Genomic DNA, 13,657 nt, shown 5'->3' with positions numbered 1-13,657 from the left:
GTGATATCAAGTATGAATCACGTTGAAAGATAATGATAACTTTGAGCAGCTTATAAGTGAGATGACCTTAAATACTCAATGTTTTAAGGTTTTGGGTGAAAAATGTGGTGTCCAATTCACTTGTAATTTGCTCTTTAGTCCAATTTGATGATCCTTCGTAGTTTAAATCGTCTCCTTTACCCCAGCAAAAAAACTATGGCATCAACTCGCTGTAGAGGTCCTCTAAACAACAAACCCAGGACCCTGGGGATAGTTTTCGAGGATATCTTTTGAGAACTGGTGTCCAAATTAGCCTAGTTGTGGCAATAAAATTAGACTCTTCAAACTTAATTCGGCAGCCAGCCTAACACATGAGCTGGGAAGGAGAGATGAGAAGCCTACTAGTGATGTTGTGCTAAATTTCTAACCATTTCCGGAGGTTGGTAACAAGTTTGTTGAGGCATGAATTGGTCGTTGCAGAGCTCAAGGACTCGTATCACTGGTATTAAATTGACACATTTTTTGAACTTTTAATGAATGTATTTGAATTTCGATATTCAAATTTGTTGAAGTTACTTTTCTTTTTTGGGTTGTCTCTCAATCGAGCTGGCAAGCTCGGGAGGTAGTTTTGTGTAATATGTCACATGTGGAATAGTCGACCTTTGGCAAAGGTTTTGTTCCTCGGTCTATTGACCGAATCAAGGCTACAATGTTATCCAGTCACATCTTGGATGTGAGTTCTTTGAATCTAGACTTTACAAGTCGACACACTTAACTCAAATAGGTCGTTCCTAATGAGACCTATAAGGACCTCAAACTCTAAAAGGTTAGCCTCTTAAGTACCCAAGCTCGATAAGATCTAAATGGTCTCGGATTTTCGCTTCTCATAAAGGTCACAACTCTTTCCCAACAAGACTTGAGGATCTTAGAGGTTAGCCTTTTCGGTAACCGAGCTCCACGAGATCTAGGGGGATCTCGAAGGTTTGCTTCTCACATAAGATTTCTTCAATCTCATAGGTTGTTCTCAATTAGACTATAGGGTCTCAAATGTTAGCCTCTTTAATAGGCAAGCCCGTGAGATTTAGGGGCATCTCTGCTTCTCGCGTGAGGTTTCTTCAATTCCATGGACTTTTGTGTAATATGCCGCACTTGGAATAATCACATTTGCGGAGTGCGATGTTCCGAGGCTATCCGATTACAAGATTTGTAAATATGGATGATTTAATCTAAGTAGTGTGTTTAACTCAAATATGTCGTTCTTGCTCCTAACAAGACCTAGGGATCTCGGAGGTCAACCTCCTCAGTAGCTGAACATGATTAAATTCAAAATTGAATAATTGAGTGTATGGTTTATTTCATATATTAGACTCGACATTTTATTTGAGTATCGTATGTGAGTAAATAGTCTCACATTGAAAAAAAAAGTGATGAACGGTTTATAAATGAGAGGACATATACCTTTAATAGTTAATATCTTAATGTTTCGAGTGAAATATGTGGTATTTAATTGATCTATGTGGTTTTCTCTTAGCCCAGTGGACATCAACTTCCTGAATTTTATGCATCTCGCGACCAAACACATTCTAGTTCTAGCACTAAACGAGTAGATAATAGAAAGAGACGGCAGAACAGTAGAACAAAGACAATATCATGAGTCCATTTAGCCCGTGGAGCATACTACTTTTGACTTGCGGATCCAAAAGAATGATTCTTTAGTCTATACAGAGGCCCAATTCTTGAAGAGAAGCAACCAAGAAGGTGAGTAGTCATTATTGTTGCATATATAAAAGTATTTCTTCAATTTTCTTTTGGGTGGTCCATTAATTCTGTTGTGACATGTGAGTTTGTGATCAGATCACCACCACCATATCTTAAATTTCAACTGTGCGTGCTTTGAAGAGAGAAAACATTGAATTGGAAAACCAATTAAAGGAACAGTATCAAGCACTTTTTTGAATACCATGCAGTTTATTTGGACCCCATATGTCTACATTTTCAGCATCATATACAAGTTCAGAATTTAGAACAGCACACAACAGAGAAGAAGAAGATGGTGAGGACTCCTTGTTGTGAGAAGATGGGATTGAAGAAGGGGCCTTGGACACAAGAAGAAGATCAGATTTTGATTTCTCATATTCAACAACATGGCCATGGAAACTGGCGTGCACTTCCAAAACAAGCTGGTTTGTGCAACTTAAAACTTCTTTTCCAATTGATATACGTTTAATAAATGCTTTTTGCAGCTTTCTCTTTTTAATTATAAGATTTCCTTATATTATGATTGTTTAGGTTTGTTAAGGTGTGGTAAGAGTTGTAGGCTTCGTTGGATAAATTACTTAAGACCGGATATTAAAAGAGGGAAATTCAGCAATGAAGAAGTAGAGACAATCCTTAAACTGCATGGAATTCTTGGAAACAGGTAGGTACAGAGCATGTTGACACTGTGTCTTGTAACTTGTACTACTCAGAATCAATTCTAAAACCAGAAGCTACTTAAGTTTCTCTGATCAAAATTGATTTTGACATTAAAGTTAATTATAGAAAGATTTCAAAACATGAACTAAATGACATTTGTATAAACGGTTTATAAAGATACCATATACTAACCTGTAGCATACAATTTTCAGAGATATATCGTATGATATCATATTCATATGCCTAAGTTGAATATATAAGATATGATCGAGTTTATTGAAGCAAATACATAAATGATGAAATGAATTTTTTAATGAACCCTTAATTAATGTGACAGATGGTCTACTATTGCTGCAAGATTGCCTGGAAGAACTGATAATGAAATAAAGAATTTTTGGCACACTCATTTGAAGAGGAATGAGAGAAGTACTACTATCAATAATACCTCCACTTATCCCTTGCAAGAGGCAGAAGCAGATTCTGGTTCAGGGGCTTTATTAGATATGCCACAGGAAGCTACTTCTAGTTCTAGTGTTACTGGGACATTGTTGATTGCAAATGATGGTTCATCTTCATGGAGAAACTCACCTGCTAAAGGTCTAGGATTTCATGGTAATGGTACAGTCTCTTCTGATATTTCAGGAAAAACAATGGGCAGTAATGCTCATAGTGAGATTGGTGAAGAAATGGAATTTTGGTGTAATCTATTCACCAGCAGTCATCACGACAAGGGCATGGAAATATAATACTGATTCCATGATATATAGTTAAGATTAATTACATTTTAGTTATCCTGTTATTCTTTAGGTGCAACATGCCAACATTGTATTTGTGTGCAAAATTTAAATTCACTGATTTAAAGTGAAGAAGAATATCAGCTTAAATATAATAAAAGTCGAAAAAAACAAAAACGTTCACGGAGGGACTCGAACCCTCAATCTCCCGCTCCGGAGGCGAGCGCCTTATCCATTAGGCCACGCGAACTTCAATTGAGCTTAAATTCTCATATATCGTATTTGGTTGTTTACAAATCAGACTTAGTTTCCTCTATTATAATTGATATTTAATTAATCAACAACAATTTTTTGGGTTATCAAAATTCCTTTTTAAGTAAACTCACTACCTGACTTTTATATTTATAATTTTTGGTACACTTCTATTGTTATAGTTACTAAAAAAAATTACGCGTGTTTGAATTTCAATTAGGTTAAAACTTAAATATAAAATTATTTCACTCAATGGAATGTGTGAGTTTCTTACATTTTTAAAGTGTTCCTGAATTCCAATGTACTCAATGTGATTTTCAACTAAAAATCAAACACTCACTACATTTGATTAACAGTTAGCATGATAATCAAATACCAAGGTATTAAGAGATATACTTTAAGAAAATTCATGTTAAGACCTCTATGATATGACATTACATAATATATAAAAGAGGAAACGAATATACGTTAGATGAAGTGGTTTCAGATTATATCGCATTTATACTTGTTATCCTCATCACATAGAGTAATGTAGATTGTAAGACCACCATTGAATTGAATGAGTTTGTTAGATATCTTAGATATTATGATCTCTCAAGTATGTAGACATAAGTTTTGAAATGATTGTAATGCATATTTTTATTTTTAAACATGTATGATTTTATCACACTTCTTTTTTTTTTCTTCTCGGAAAATGATTTTATCACACTTCTAATTATATGTATGTTATCTTTACCTTATAAAAAAATTATACGTATGTTATAATTTTTTTTTTGTCTTTAACAAATGTTTTCATCCGTCCAATAAATCGTAGTTTTACCTCTTAACAAATGACTTTTTGAGGTTTGAACTTATGCTTTCATCTTTACGAGTTTTAGCCTGTTTACCACTAGATTAATACGAATATGTTACAATGCAATAATGCATAAATGACAAATTTTTTTATTAATTTTTGTGCTTATCCAAAAATCATATAAAAAACCTTTATTTCAAATTATTCAAGTACAAAAATATTATAGAAGAATTAATTAAGATGGATTAATTCATAAGAAACACTTTTTGATTTGCAAAAATAAAGTAAAAAATTGTCTATTCAAAACAATCACAGTGTCTTTAGGTCCAGACAACACAGTCTTGGTTGAGAGCGTATAGGGGCTCGGCCAAGAGGTCCTACAGAAGGTGAACTCGCAGCTTGTTCTGAGCAAAAGGAAAACCATCACAAACAACACAACACAGGTGAGTGAAATCACTGATCCTAGAGACTGAGAGTGTTTTTCATTTGGTTAAGAACACTGTGATAGTGATAACAGAGTAGGCATTTGATTTTAGTGAAGAAAACCTTGTACTTGTGATTCTGAAATCGTTGTTGAATTGTTATGTTCTGTGTTTTTTAAGGTAGGCAATCAAGATGAGGATTATGATCAAGGGCGGTGTTTGGAAAAACACCGAAGATGAAATCCTCAAAGCTGCTGTGTATCTGTGATGAAATATGGCAAGAATCAGTGGGCTCGTATCTCTTCCCTCCTCGTTCGCAAATCTGCTAAGCAATGCAAGGCTCGTTGGTATGAGTGGCTTGATCCTTCCATCAAAAAGGTCTCCATTCATTCTATGATTGCTTCTTTGTTGTCTGTTGTTATGTTTTAGCCTCACTCTTTAATAACAATGGTAGTAGCACTAGTGATTCTTTAATTTATCCATTTTGTTAGTTGTTGGTGCATGTTTGGAAATCTTTTAGAATTGATTCTAAAGCCAAAACCTTTAGCTTCTGGGTGTCAGAATTGATTTTGAGAAAAGAGAAATCGATCTAAACATGCTACAAATACCCTTATTGAAGCTGTTGTTTCTTTAATCATGAATTCTTTTTTAAGGCATTTTTCCAAGGTTTTAAATTGAGGTAATGGTCGCTGTCGTGTCACGATTGCGTTGCGGGAAAAATTGTGAACCAATGTGGCTTTCGCCTCCAAAATGTTGACGTCACAACCGAAATCACGGTTGCGGGCCTTGATTTAAAACCTTGCATTTTTCCTTCACGAGCATTTATGTTCCTTACTTTTCTTTCTTTATTACTCAATGATTCTGTATCTTGCCATTCCTCATAAGGAGTGATGATGTTTCTTGTATGCTGACTGAGTGGACTAGAGAAGAGGATGAGAAGCTTCTTCATCTTGCTAAGCTTATGCCCACCCAATGGAGAACAATAGCGCCAATTGTAGGCCGCACCCCTTCCCAATGCCTTGAGCGATACGAGAAGCTTCTTGATGCAGCCTGTGTGAAGGATGACAATTATGAACCCGGTGATGATCCTCGGAAATTGTGTCCTGGAGAGATTGATCCGAATCCGGAGTCAAAACCTGCACGCCCGGATCCTGTTGATATGGATGAGGATGAGAAGGAGATGCTTTCTGAAGCGCGAGCCCGATTAGCCAACACAAAGGGAAAGAAGGCAAAAAGGAAGGTTAGGGAAAAACAACTTGAGGAAGCCCGGAGGCTCGCATCTTTACAAAAGAAGAGAGAGCTGAAAGCGGTTGGAATTGATATCAGGCGCCGGAATAGAAAAAGGAGAGGGATAGACTACAATGCAGAAATTCCATTTGAGAAGAGGCCTCCTCCGGGGTTTTTTGATTTTACAGATGAAGATAGACCGGTGGAACAGCCCAAGTTCCCTACTACAATTGAAGAACTTGAGGGAAAAAGGAGGGTTGACGTCGAGGCACAGTTGAGAAAGCAGGACATTGCAAAAAATAAAATTGCTGAGGGGCAAGATGCGTCGTCTGCTATACTGCATGCCAACAAGCTGAATGACCCAGAAACAGTAAGAAAGAGGTCAAAACTGATGCTTCCGCCACCCCAGATCTCTGATCAGAAATTGGATGAAATTGCAAAGCTGGGTTACGCCGGTGATCTTGCAGGGAATGAGGAACTTGCAGAAGGTAGTGGTGCAACACATGCTCTTCTGGCTAATTATGCACAAACACCTGGCCGAGGAATGACTCCTTTACGAACCCCTCAGAGAACACCAGCTGGTAAAGGAGATGCTATCATGATGGAAGCTGAAAATCTGGCCAGATTAAGGGAGTCTCAGACACCATTGTTAGGAGGAGAGAACCCAGAGTTGCACCCTTCAGATTTTTCCGGGGTTACTCCTAAGAAAAATGAGATTCAGACTCCAAATCCGATGCTGACTCCCTCTTGAACTTCTGGAGGTGCCGGTCTCACTCCCAGAATTGGCATGACGCCGACAAGAAGTGAATTTTCTTTAGGCATGGCACCAAAGGGAACTCCTCTTAGAGATGAGCTCCGTATTAATGATGACATGAATACACCTAACAGTGCTAAACTTGAGCAACAGAGACAGGCTGATCTGAGAAGAAGTTTACGCACTGGTTTAGGAAGCCTTCCACAGCCCAAAAATGAGTACCAGATAGTGATGCAACCAGTTCCAGAAGATGCTGAAGAGCTAGAGGAGAAGATTGAAGAGGATATGTCTGATAGAATAGCTAGAGAAAAGGCAGAAGAAGAGGCACGACAGCAGGCATTACTTAGAAAACGATCAAAAGTCCTTCAAAGGCAACTTCCTAGGCCTCCTGCTGCATCATTGGAGCTTATTAGATATTCCTTGATGAGAGATGATGGAGACAAGAGTTCCTTTGTTCCACCAACCTCTATGGAGCAAGCGGATGAGTTTATTAGAAGGGAACTTCTTACTTTACTCGAGCATGACAATGCTAAGTATCCACTTGATGACAAAGTGGGTAAGGAGAAAAAGAAACGACCTAAGAATGCGGCAAATGGGTCTGTTGTCCCTCTGATAGAAGATTTTGAGGAAGATGAGATGCAAGAGGTATGTGTTTACTAATCTATCTGTGCACTCTTTTATTCACTTGATAGTAAGTAGCTTGGTCAACTCTCACCATTAATACACGTGAGTTGATTTCCATTGTGGAGGACACCCTTTCCTTTTTATGCAGATATTGAGACTATTCCTGCCTTATCCATTTATTACTCAGAAATTTCTTATTTGACAAAATTTATATTCCACCATCCAAAATAGACACTTCAAGAATCCTCCTACATATTAATGAAATATGAAGAATTTGAATCTGTCAATGTTTTCATCCCTTTATCAATTTGAACTTTAATCAATGCATTAGTTACAATTCTTTCCATCAGGAGATTTCCTGGTACTCCGGTTTACCGTTCCTTTCTTGATAGTTATTCTATCAATAATTTTCTATTTTTGTCTATGCGAGTAGGTAATGGTTTAACCAAAGGTGTAGTTTTTGAAAATCAAATACTATGCAATCTTAGTGAATATTTTCAAACTAGCCATTGTAAACCGTCAGTCTTGTATGGTTTTACCAAGTTGTGCAAGTTTATCCTTTTTCAGTTTTAAAGGTTTGATACATTTTGTTGTTGTTTATGACTTTATGTCGTTTCCCTTATGAATTGATTCTCCCGTGTCATGGGGGTATGAAAAGAATCTGTGAATGGGAATGGTATACTCACTTCTCAATTATAACCATGGCAGTCAAAATCCCAATTTTAGTCGCATAATCCCACTATAATGCGATTACTGTGAACCTGGGCTATGAAAATCAGTTGCATAATCCTTTTCTGGCTAAATTGAAACTTAATGTGATTAAGCACGGTCCATGTGACGTGGGCTTGACCCGTTTCCTAAACGTGACCCAGTTCGCAAAACCCTAATTATTTCGAGCAGCCAGGGCCCCCTTCACTCCCTCACTCACATTCGTGAGCCCTTTCTCTTCCCCATTGCACCGACGGCGATGCTTTGACACCATCAACGAGGCTCCTCTACCGGTGACTAAGTTCTGTTCATCGTCTCTTCTATGACTTATGAACTATAAGTGCAACTTTATTCAAGTGTTTCAAGTTATTTAAAGCATTTTTTGTTTGTTTATTATGCTATTTTAAATGTATATATGCATATGAATTTTGCTAAATCTTACGATTAATCTTAAGATTATGCGATTTACGACGAACACCCCCCCCCCCCTCTTTCCTGATTAAAGGCATAATCTCGATTTTGACTATATTAGCTATAACCCTTCATCTAATTAAGTTGGACTGGGTGTGTTTTTCTCTGGTGTTCCTTTCTTCGTGTAGTCAGAGACTTCTTGATTCAGATGTAATTGTCTAAGTTCTGTCCTAGCAGTTTTTCTTAATGTCGTATATTATCTATACATATATATAATATTTAATTATTTATGTTCATTTGTCTTTATGATAATGCAAAGTTTTGTATCTAGTAGCTGCTGATTATCTTAATTCTCATTAATTTTGACGATGATATCATTGTTGATGTCGTCTTACATGTAGGCAGGGTTGGTGATACTTATTCTAAATTCTATATTTAATGTTGTGTTTGGTAGGCTGACAGGTTGATAAAGGAAGAGGCCCGGTATCTTTGTATTGCGATGGGGCATGGAAGTGAACCTCTTGATGAATTTATTGAAGCACATAATACTTGCCTTAATGATCTTATGTACTTTCCCACTCGTGAAGCCTATGGTCTCTCGAGTGTTGCTGGGAACATGGAAAAGGTAACATCTTTGCAGCATGAATTTGAGAGTGTGAGAAATAAGTTGGAAGATGGAAAGGTGAAGATAGCACGGCTTGAGAAGAAGGTGATAGTTTTGACACAAGGTTATGAGGTATGTAACTGAATCCTGCCTGCAAAATGCTACGTTTACGTTTCCTGCAGTGCCACAAATTTTAGTTTGTTTGTTAGATGGCGGCTGTGCGCTCTTGTGTAGGTGCTTCCTTATATCAAATTTATTGAGATTTGAGCATCTTTTTTGTTCTTTTTAACAAATTCACTCTACAAAGGTGGTTTGTAATTGAAGAGTACTATTTCACCCTAGAAATAAACCAAACTAAAACGTGTTGCATCAGAGAAATAGTTGGAAGTTAACACATTAGTAGGGAGCAGTAACACTCCTATGTCAAAAGTGGTAGGAAATACATGGAGAAAACAGAATTCCTTTGGTTTGGTTTTACTGTTGGACAAAATAGACATTTCCTTGTAATTCTCAGTAGAGGAGTGCTAGTAACACTCACTTTAACACTCTCCTTTTACACCTTGAAATGCATGTGGGTTCCACTAAATTGGAAGTGAGACCCACAACTTTGTTGGCCCCGACATGAATTTCAACCAATAAATAAGTGTTGGAAAGAGAGTGTTCATAGCATTTGTCTTCTCAGTATTCTCATCTTTTTATTGCCTGAGTGCTTGCCTGTACTCATTCTTGAATGTTTATATTTTGTCTATTGCAATTTTCAGGTGAGAGCAAAGCAAAGCCTTGGGCCCCAAATTGAGGCTACTTTCAGGCAGATGGACGTAGCAGCAACAGAATTTGAATGCTTTATAGCTTTGCAAAAACAGGAGCAATTAGCTGCATCACACAGGATAAACAATCTCCGGGATGAAGTGCAGAAACAAAAGGAGCTTGAGAAAACCTTACAAAAGAAGTATGTGAGTCTAATAGAGGAGCTGGAAAAGAAACAAGCTATGATGGAGCAATACAGGGCACTAGCACAGCAGCAAGAAGAAATCGAGGCGCTAAGTCATGCTCATGAGTCAACTGAGACCGCAGCCAATGAAACTGATACAGAGAATTGTAAAGACATGCCTCACTCGCTAGAGCACGGAAGTGTTGTAGCAGATGATCCTTCTCATGTTGGAACTGCTAACCAGCAAGTAGACATTGTGCAAGATCAGGGAACTTCCAGCCCCAAAAAGGACATGGATGTGGATTCTGATGAAGTGCACGAAGATGTCAAATTGCCGGATGCCACAATTGCAGCAGAGAATGACAATGGAAAAGTGGAAGGTACTGGTACTGACGGTGATGCTTACAATGGAGAGAACACGCTAGACATGGGTGCTGCAGTGGAAATTAGTACTAGTGAGGGAAGCGAGGATAAGGTGTAGCAGGGGTAGCTGTTAACAGTGCTGCTTTTGATGAGGCGGATAAGATGCAAGTTGCTGATGGTAGAGGAAAGGAGATAAATTAGGCTGGAAATTGTGCAGACAGTTTTTTATTTTGAACTATGTATTGTAGACATGCGTGGGTAGTTTCTCAATGCAGATTTCGGTGTGTATAACTGAAAAAATTGCATGGAGAGTGAAGTGAGTCCTTGTCTATTGGAATTTGGAAGGTACCTTGTATAGGTTCAGTTGATATGAGATTTTATGATGATGACCAGTCAAAGTTTCTAAATGTGATGAACCGAAAAATTGCATGAGGAGTTTGAGATAGTTGCATGTACTTTTCCCATATTTTGACTTATTGAACTGCACATTGGTAATATTCTCTTCAGGTTTAAGAATGACAATATGAATTAGGGTTTTAAATCTGCTGTGTTTTTGAAATAATCAATTATTTATAGTGTATTTCTGCTTTTAAAAAAATCTTTTAAAGTAAATGATTTTTTATTCAACTTTATTAATCACTTATTATTTAAGCATACATAAACGAACCCAATATCTCAGATTGGAGGCTTGGAACAACGGTGCTCTGAATTGGGTGGGGTGGAGTGGTGGTGCTGGGTCGTTTGGGGTTAAAGAAGTGGGTGGCTTGATTTGGAGGCTTGGCGGTCATAGTGGAGGTTTGAGCCAAGAGTAGAGTCTGGTAAGTGGTAAGCTCTCTAGGGTGGTAAGAACAGATAAGGTGAAGAGTTTGTGGTGGATTTGTTCTGCATATTGCCTCTGCTTCTGGAGAATATATCTCCTGGTGGTGATTTCTATAGGGATGAATCCCAAGAAGAATCACAGAAGAATTTGATTGTTGATGAATTTGACTAAAAGGATTTCCTCCTAGCCACTACTCTATACATTCTCATCCTTATTTCCTTTTTTTTTTTTTTTTGAAAGTGAACTGAATTAATATTAAGTGCCAACCGGCAATTGAGTCATTACATTAGAAATAACTAGATGAGAAGCGGTTATTGGAACCTCCTCCACCCACACTGAATCAGCATAGGTTTCAGCGTTCCTAGCCAAAAAGTCCGCAACAGTATTACCTGTGCGTCTAACAAAAGAAAATGAAACAACATCAAAAGCATGAATTAAAACACGACAATCCTGCAGAATCGAACTCAGATAAGATCTCCCGGCTTCCTTCGCCTTCCAAAGATTGAATAATTCTTTGATTTCGTTGTTTTTTTGTTTCTTAATTGACAAGGTGGTTGTATGTTTGGAGGGGATTTATCAGTTTTCAAGAATTATCAACTTATGCTCTACTTTAATTTTTAAGCTTTGGGTTCTTACGTATCAGCCATAATCAAACGGTTGTTATTTTTTAAGAAGTAGTCCATATAAGCAATGTTCAAACGACATGTGCCTTTCACTTTGCTTCTTGATTCAAAACTATTTAAGATGTAGCTCGTTTTAGTTTTCTAAGCTAGAATAATTTCAATAAAAGTTGTCTTACATATTATTGTGATTTTGCTTCAATGTAATCAATAGAAGCAAAATTGTAGTTATAATTCATATCTAACCACAATTTTGGGGAAAGTGAAGCTGTTTTAATTTTTATGATTTGTTTGTTTATAAAACTTTATGTCTTAAACTTTTGACTATTTATAGACATGGTGCTTGTGTAAGGATTAATAATCTAATGATTACGAAAACATCTTAAATAAATGAAATCACAATAAAAGATGCAAAGCATATAATTTGGAACAACAGAATATTACGGTGATATATTTGGAATGGGAAGAAGATTAGTTTCAAAGAGTACATAAAAGAAAGTGAATTGACTATATTAAATTCTTATGTTGTTGATAAACCTACGTGCCTTAATTAACTTTTGATATACCGTATTTAACTATTTATAGACATGGTGCTTGTGTAAGGATTAATCCAATCGTGATTGTAAAAACTTCTCAAACTAAATCACAATAAAAGATGCAAAACATACAATTTTGAACAACAACTATATTTGGTGGGGGTTGTGCTGCTCTCCATGCGTGATTGTTGCTGGTTGCATGGCAGATGAAGTAGACGTTCCATTAATGGTAGCATACAAATCTGGATGAAACACTTTTGGATGAAGTAGATTGGAAGTTTGGAACTATTCGTGTTTGGATGTATATGAAACATACATGGTGTGGAGGCTTTAGAACATGGATGAAAGCATATAGGAAGTTGTTCTTACCGAGGAACAATACTATAAACCTTAAGAACTAAAGCTAAGAAAATAAAAGAAGAAAGATAAAATACTTCAATTTTTCTGGTTAATCTCATAGTGAAAGTGAAATACAAATAGTTTTATACTATCAGCCATATTCCTAGAAATAAGATGGGTTTAACTGGTGGCCCAATCATAAGAAAAAGAACATTCTATAATTGAAATAAAAGAAATAATAATAAAATTCTAAAACTCAGCATCTAAACATTTTTTTCGAAAGTTTGGAGGATTAAGGAAAAAAGTCAAGTCAATCAAAGAAACAAAGAAAAATACAGAGCATCAAATACACCTACATAAATTTTAATCATTTTTTTTTACAGGAGGAAAATTAACAACAAAACAGAAAAGCTAGATAATTGCATCCAAGTTCAGGATTCAGGAAGCATAAATAAAGGAAGGAGACCTCTTCCAAATTTGACACGAAGCCTTAATTCTCCCCGCCTCACGAGCTAAACAATCTGCCGTATTGTTCCTCTCACATTGACATGAAAATTTTACTATAATATTATAAATACCTGTTTTTTCCTCTTGTAAAAAATAATAATATTATATAAACCAATAATGCCTGGTTACCAAAATTTAATGCACACAATTATCATGTTAATCAATATCAATATCAATATCAATCATCAATATCAATATCAATATCAATATATATTAGAAAAGAACAACTTCTAGCATGATGTGTCGCTCTCACAGGCCAAGTTAGTGACGTGTCGCTCCCAGATTAATTCTCACCTAATATTTTACATGTAAGCTCTTTCTCCTTGGCCCCACTTGCCACATGTGCCCTGATTTTTCCTTACCTTATTTCTCCTTAATAAAAAAAATACATTTTTAAATTTTAGATTTGATTAGGATTTAGGTTTTTTATTTCTTGATTTTATCTTAATTTATTTTTTATTTATTTTTAGAGTATTAATTAATTTTTATGGTATTTTTATTGAATTTTCGGATTTTTAATTAATTCCGGATTTTATGAGTTTTTATTGTGATTTGCTAGATTTTGATAGTTTTTATCTATATTTATTTAGTACATTTTTAAATTTTAGATTTGATTAG

At 36.3% G+C, this 13,657-nt stretch overlaps 1 protein-coding gene, 1 non-coding gene and 1 pseudogene across 2 annotated transcripts; 2 read left to right on the top strand and 1 right to left on the bottom strand.

Moving 5' to 3' along the window:
• The first annotated feature begins 1,790 nt into the window (after positions 1-1,790).
• LOC130717191 (transcription factor MYB4-like) lies at positions 1,791-3,176 on the top strand. Its single transcript, XM_057567327.1, has 3 exons — positions 1,791-2,162; positions 2,269-2,398; positions 2,732-3,176. Exons 1-3 carry the CDS (start codon positions 2,030-2,032, stop codon positions 3,138-3,140), a joined length of 672 nt encoding a protein of 223 aa, XP_057423310.1. The 5' UTR covers positions 1,791-2,029; the 3' UTR covers positions 3,141-3,176.
• A 129-nt stretch (positions 3,177-3,305) lies between these two features.
• On the bottom strand, positions 3,306-3,378 carry TRNAR-CCG (transfer RNA arginine (anticodon CCG)). Its single transcript has one exon. It is a non-coding gene; the product is annotated as a tRNA-Arg (tRNA).
• A 1,460-nt stretch (positions 3,379-4,838) lies between these two features.
• Positions 4,839-10,717, top strand: LOC130717190 (cell division cycle 5-like protein; annotated as a pseudogene).
• Positions 10,718-13,657: the final 2,940 nt, after the last annotated feature.

This window comes from Lotus japonicus, chromosome 5 (genome assembly GCF_012489685.1).
Source record: "Lotus japonicus ecotype B-129 chromosome 5, LjGifu_v1.2".
Classification (NCBI taxonomy): Eukaryota; Viridiplantae; Streptophyta; class Magnoliopsida; order Fabales; family Fabaceae; genus Lotus; species Lotus japonicus.
The sequence above is the reverse complement of the archived record's forward strand: the minus strand, read 5'-3'. Positions and strand labels throughout refer to the sequence as shown.

Bases quoted from the DNA above. Each gene is read 5' to 3' on its own strand.
- LOC130717191 (XM_057567327.1), top strand. From the start codon at position 2,030: ATGGTGAGGACTCCTTGTTGTGAGAAGATGGGATTGAAGAAGGGGCCT. The intron at 2,163-2,268 runs GTTTGTGCAACT...ATGATTGTTTAG, and splicing joins TGCACTTCCAAAACAAGCTG to GTTTGTTAAGGTGTGGTAAG. The intron at 2,399-2,731 runs GTAGGTACAGAG...TTAATGTGACAG, and splicing joins CATGGAATTCTTGGAAACAG to ATGGTCTACTATTGCTGCAA.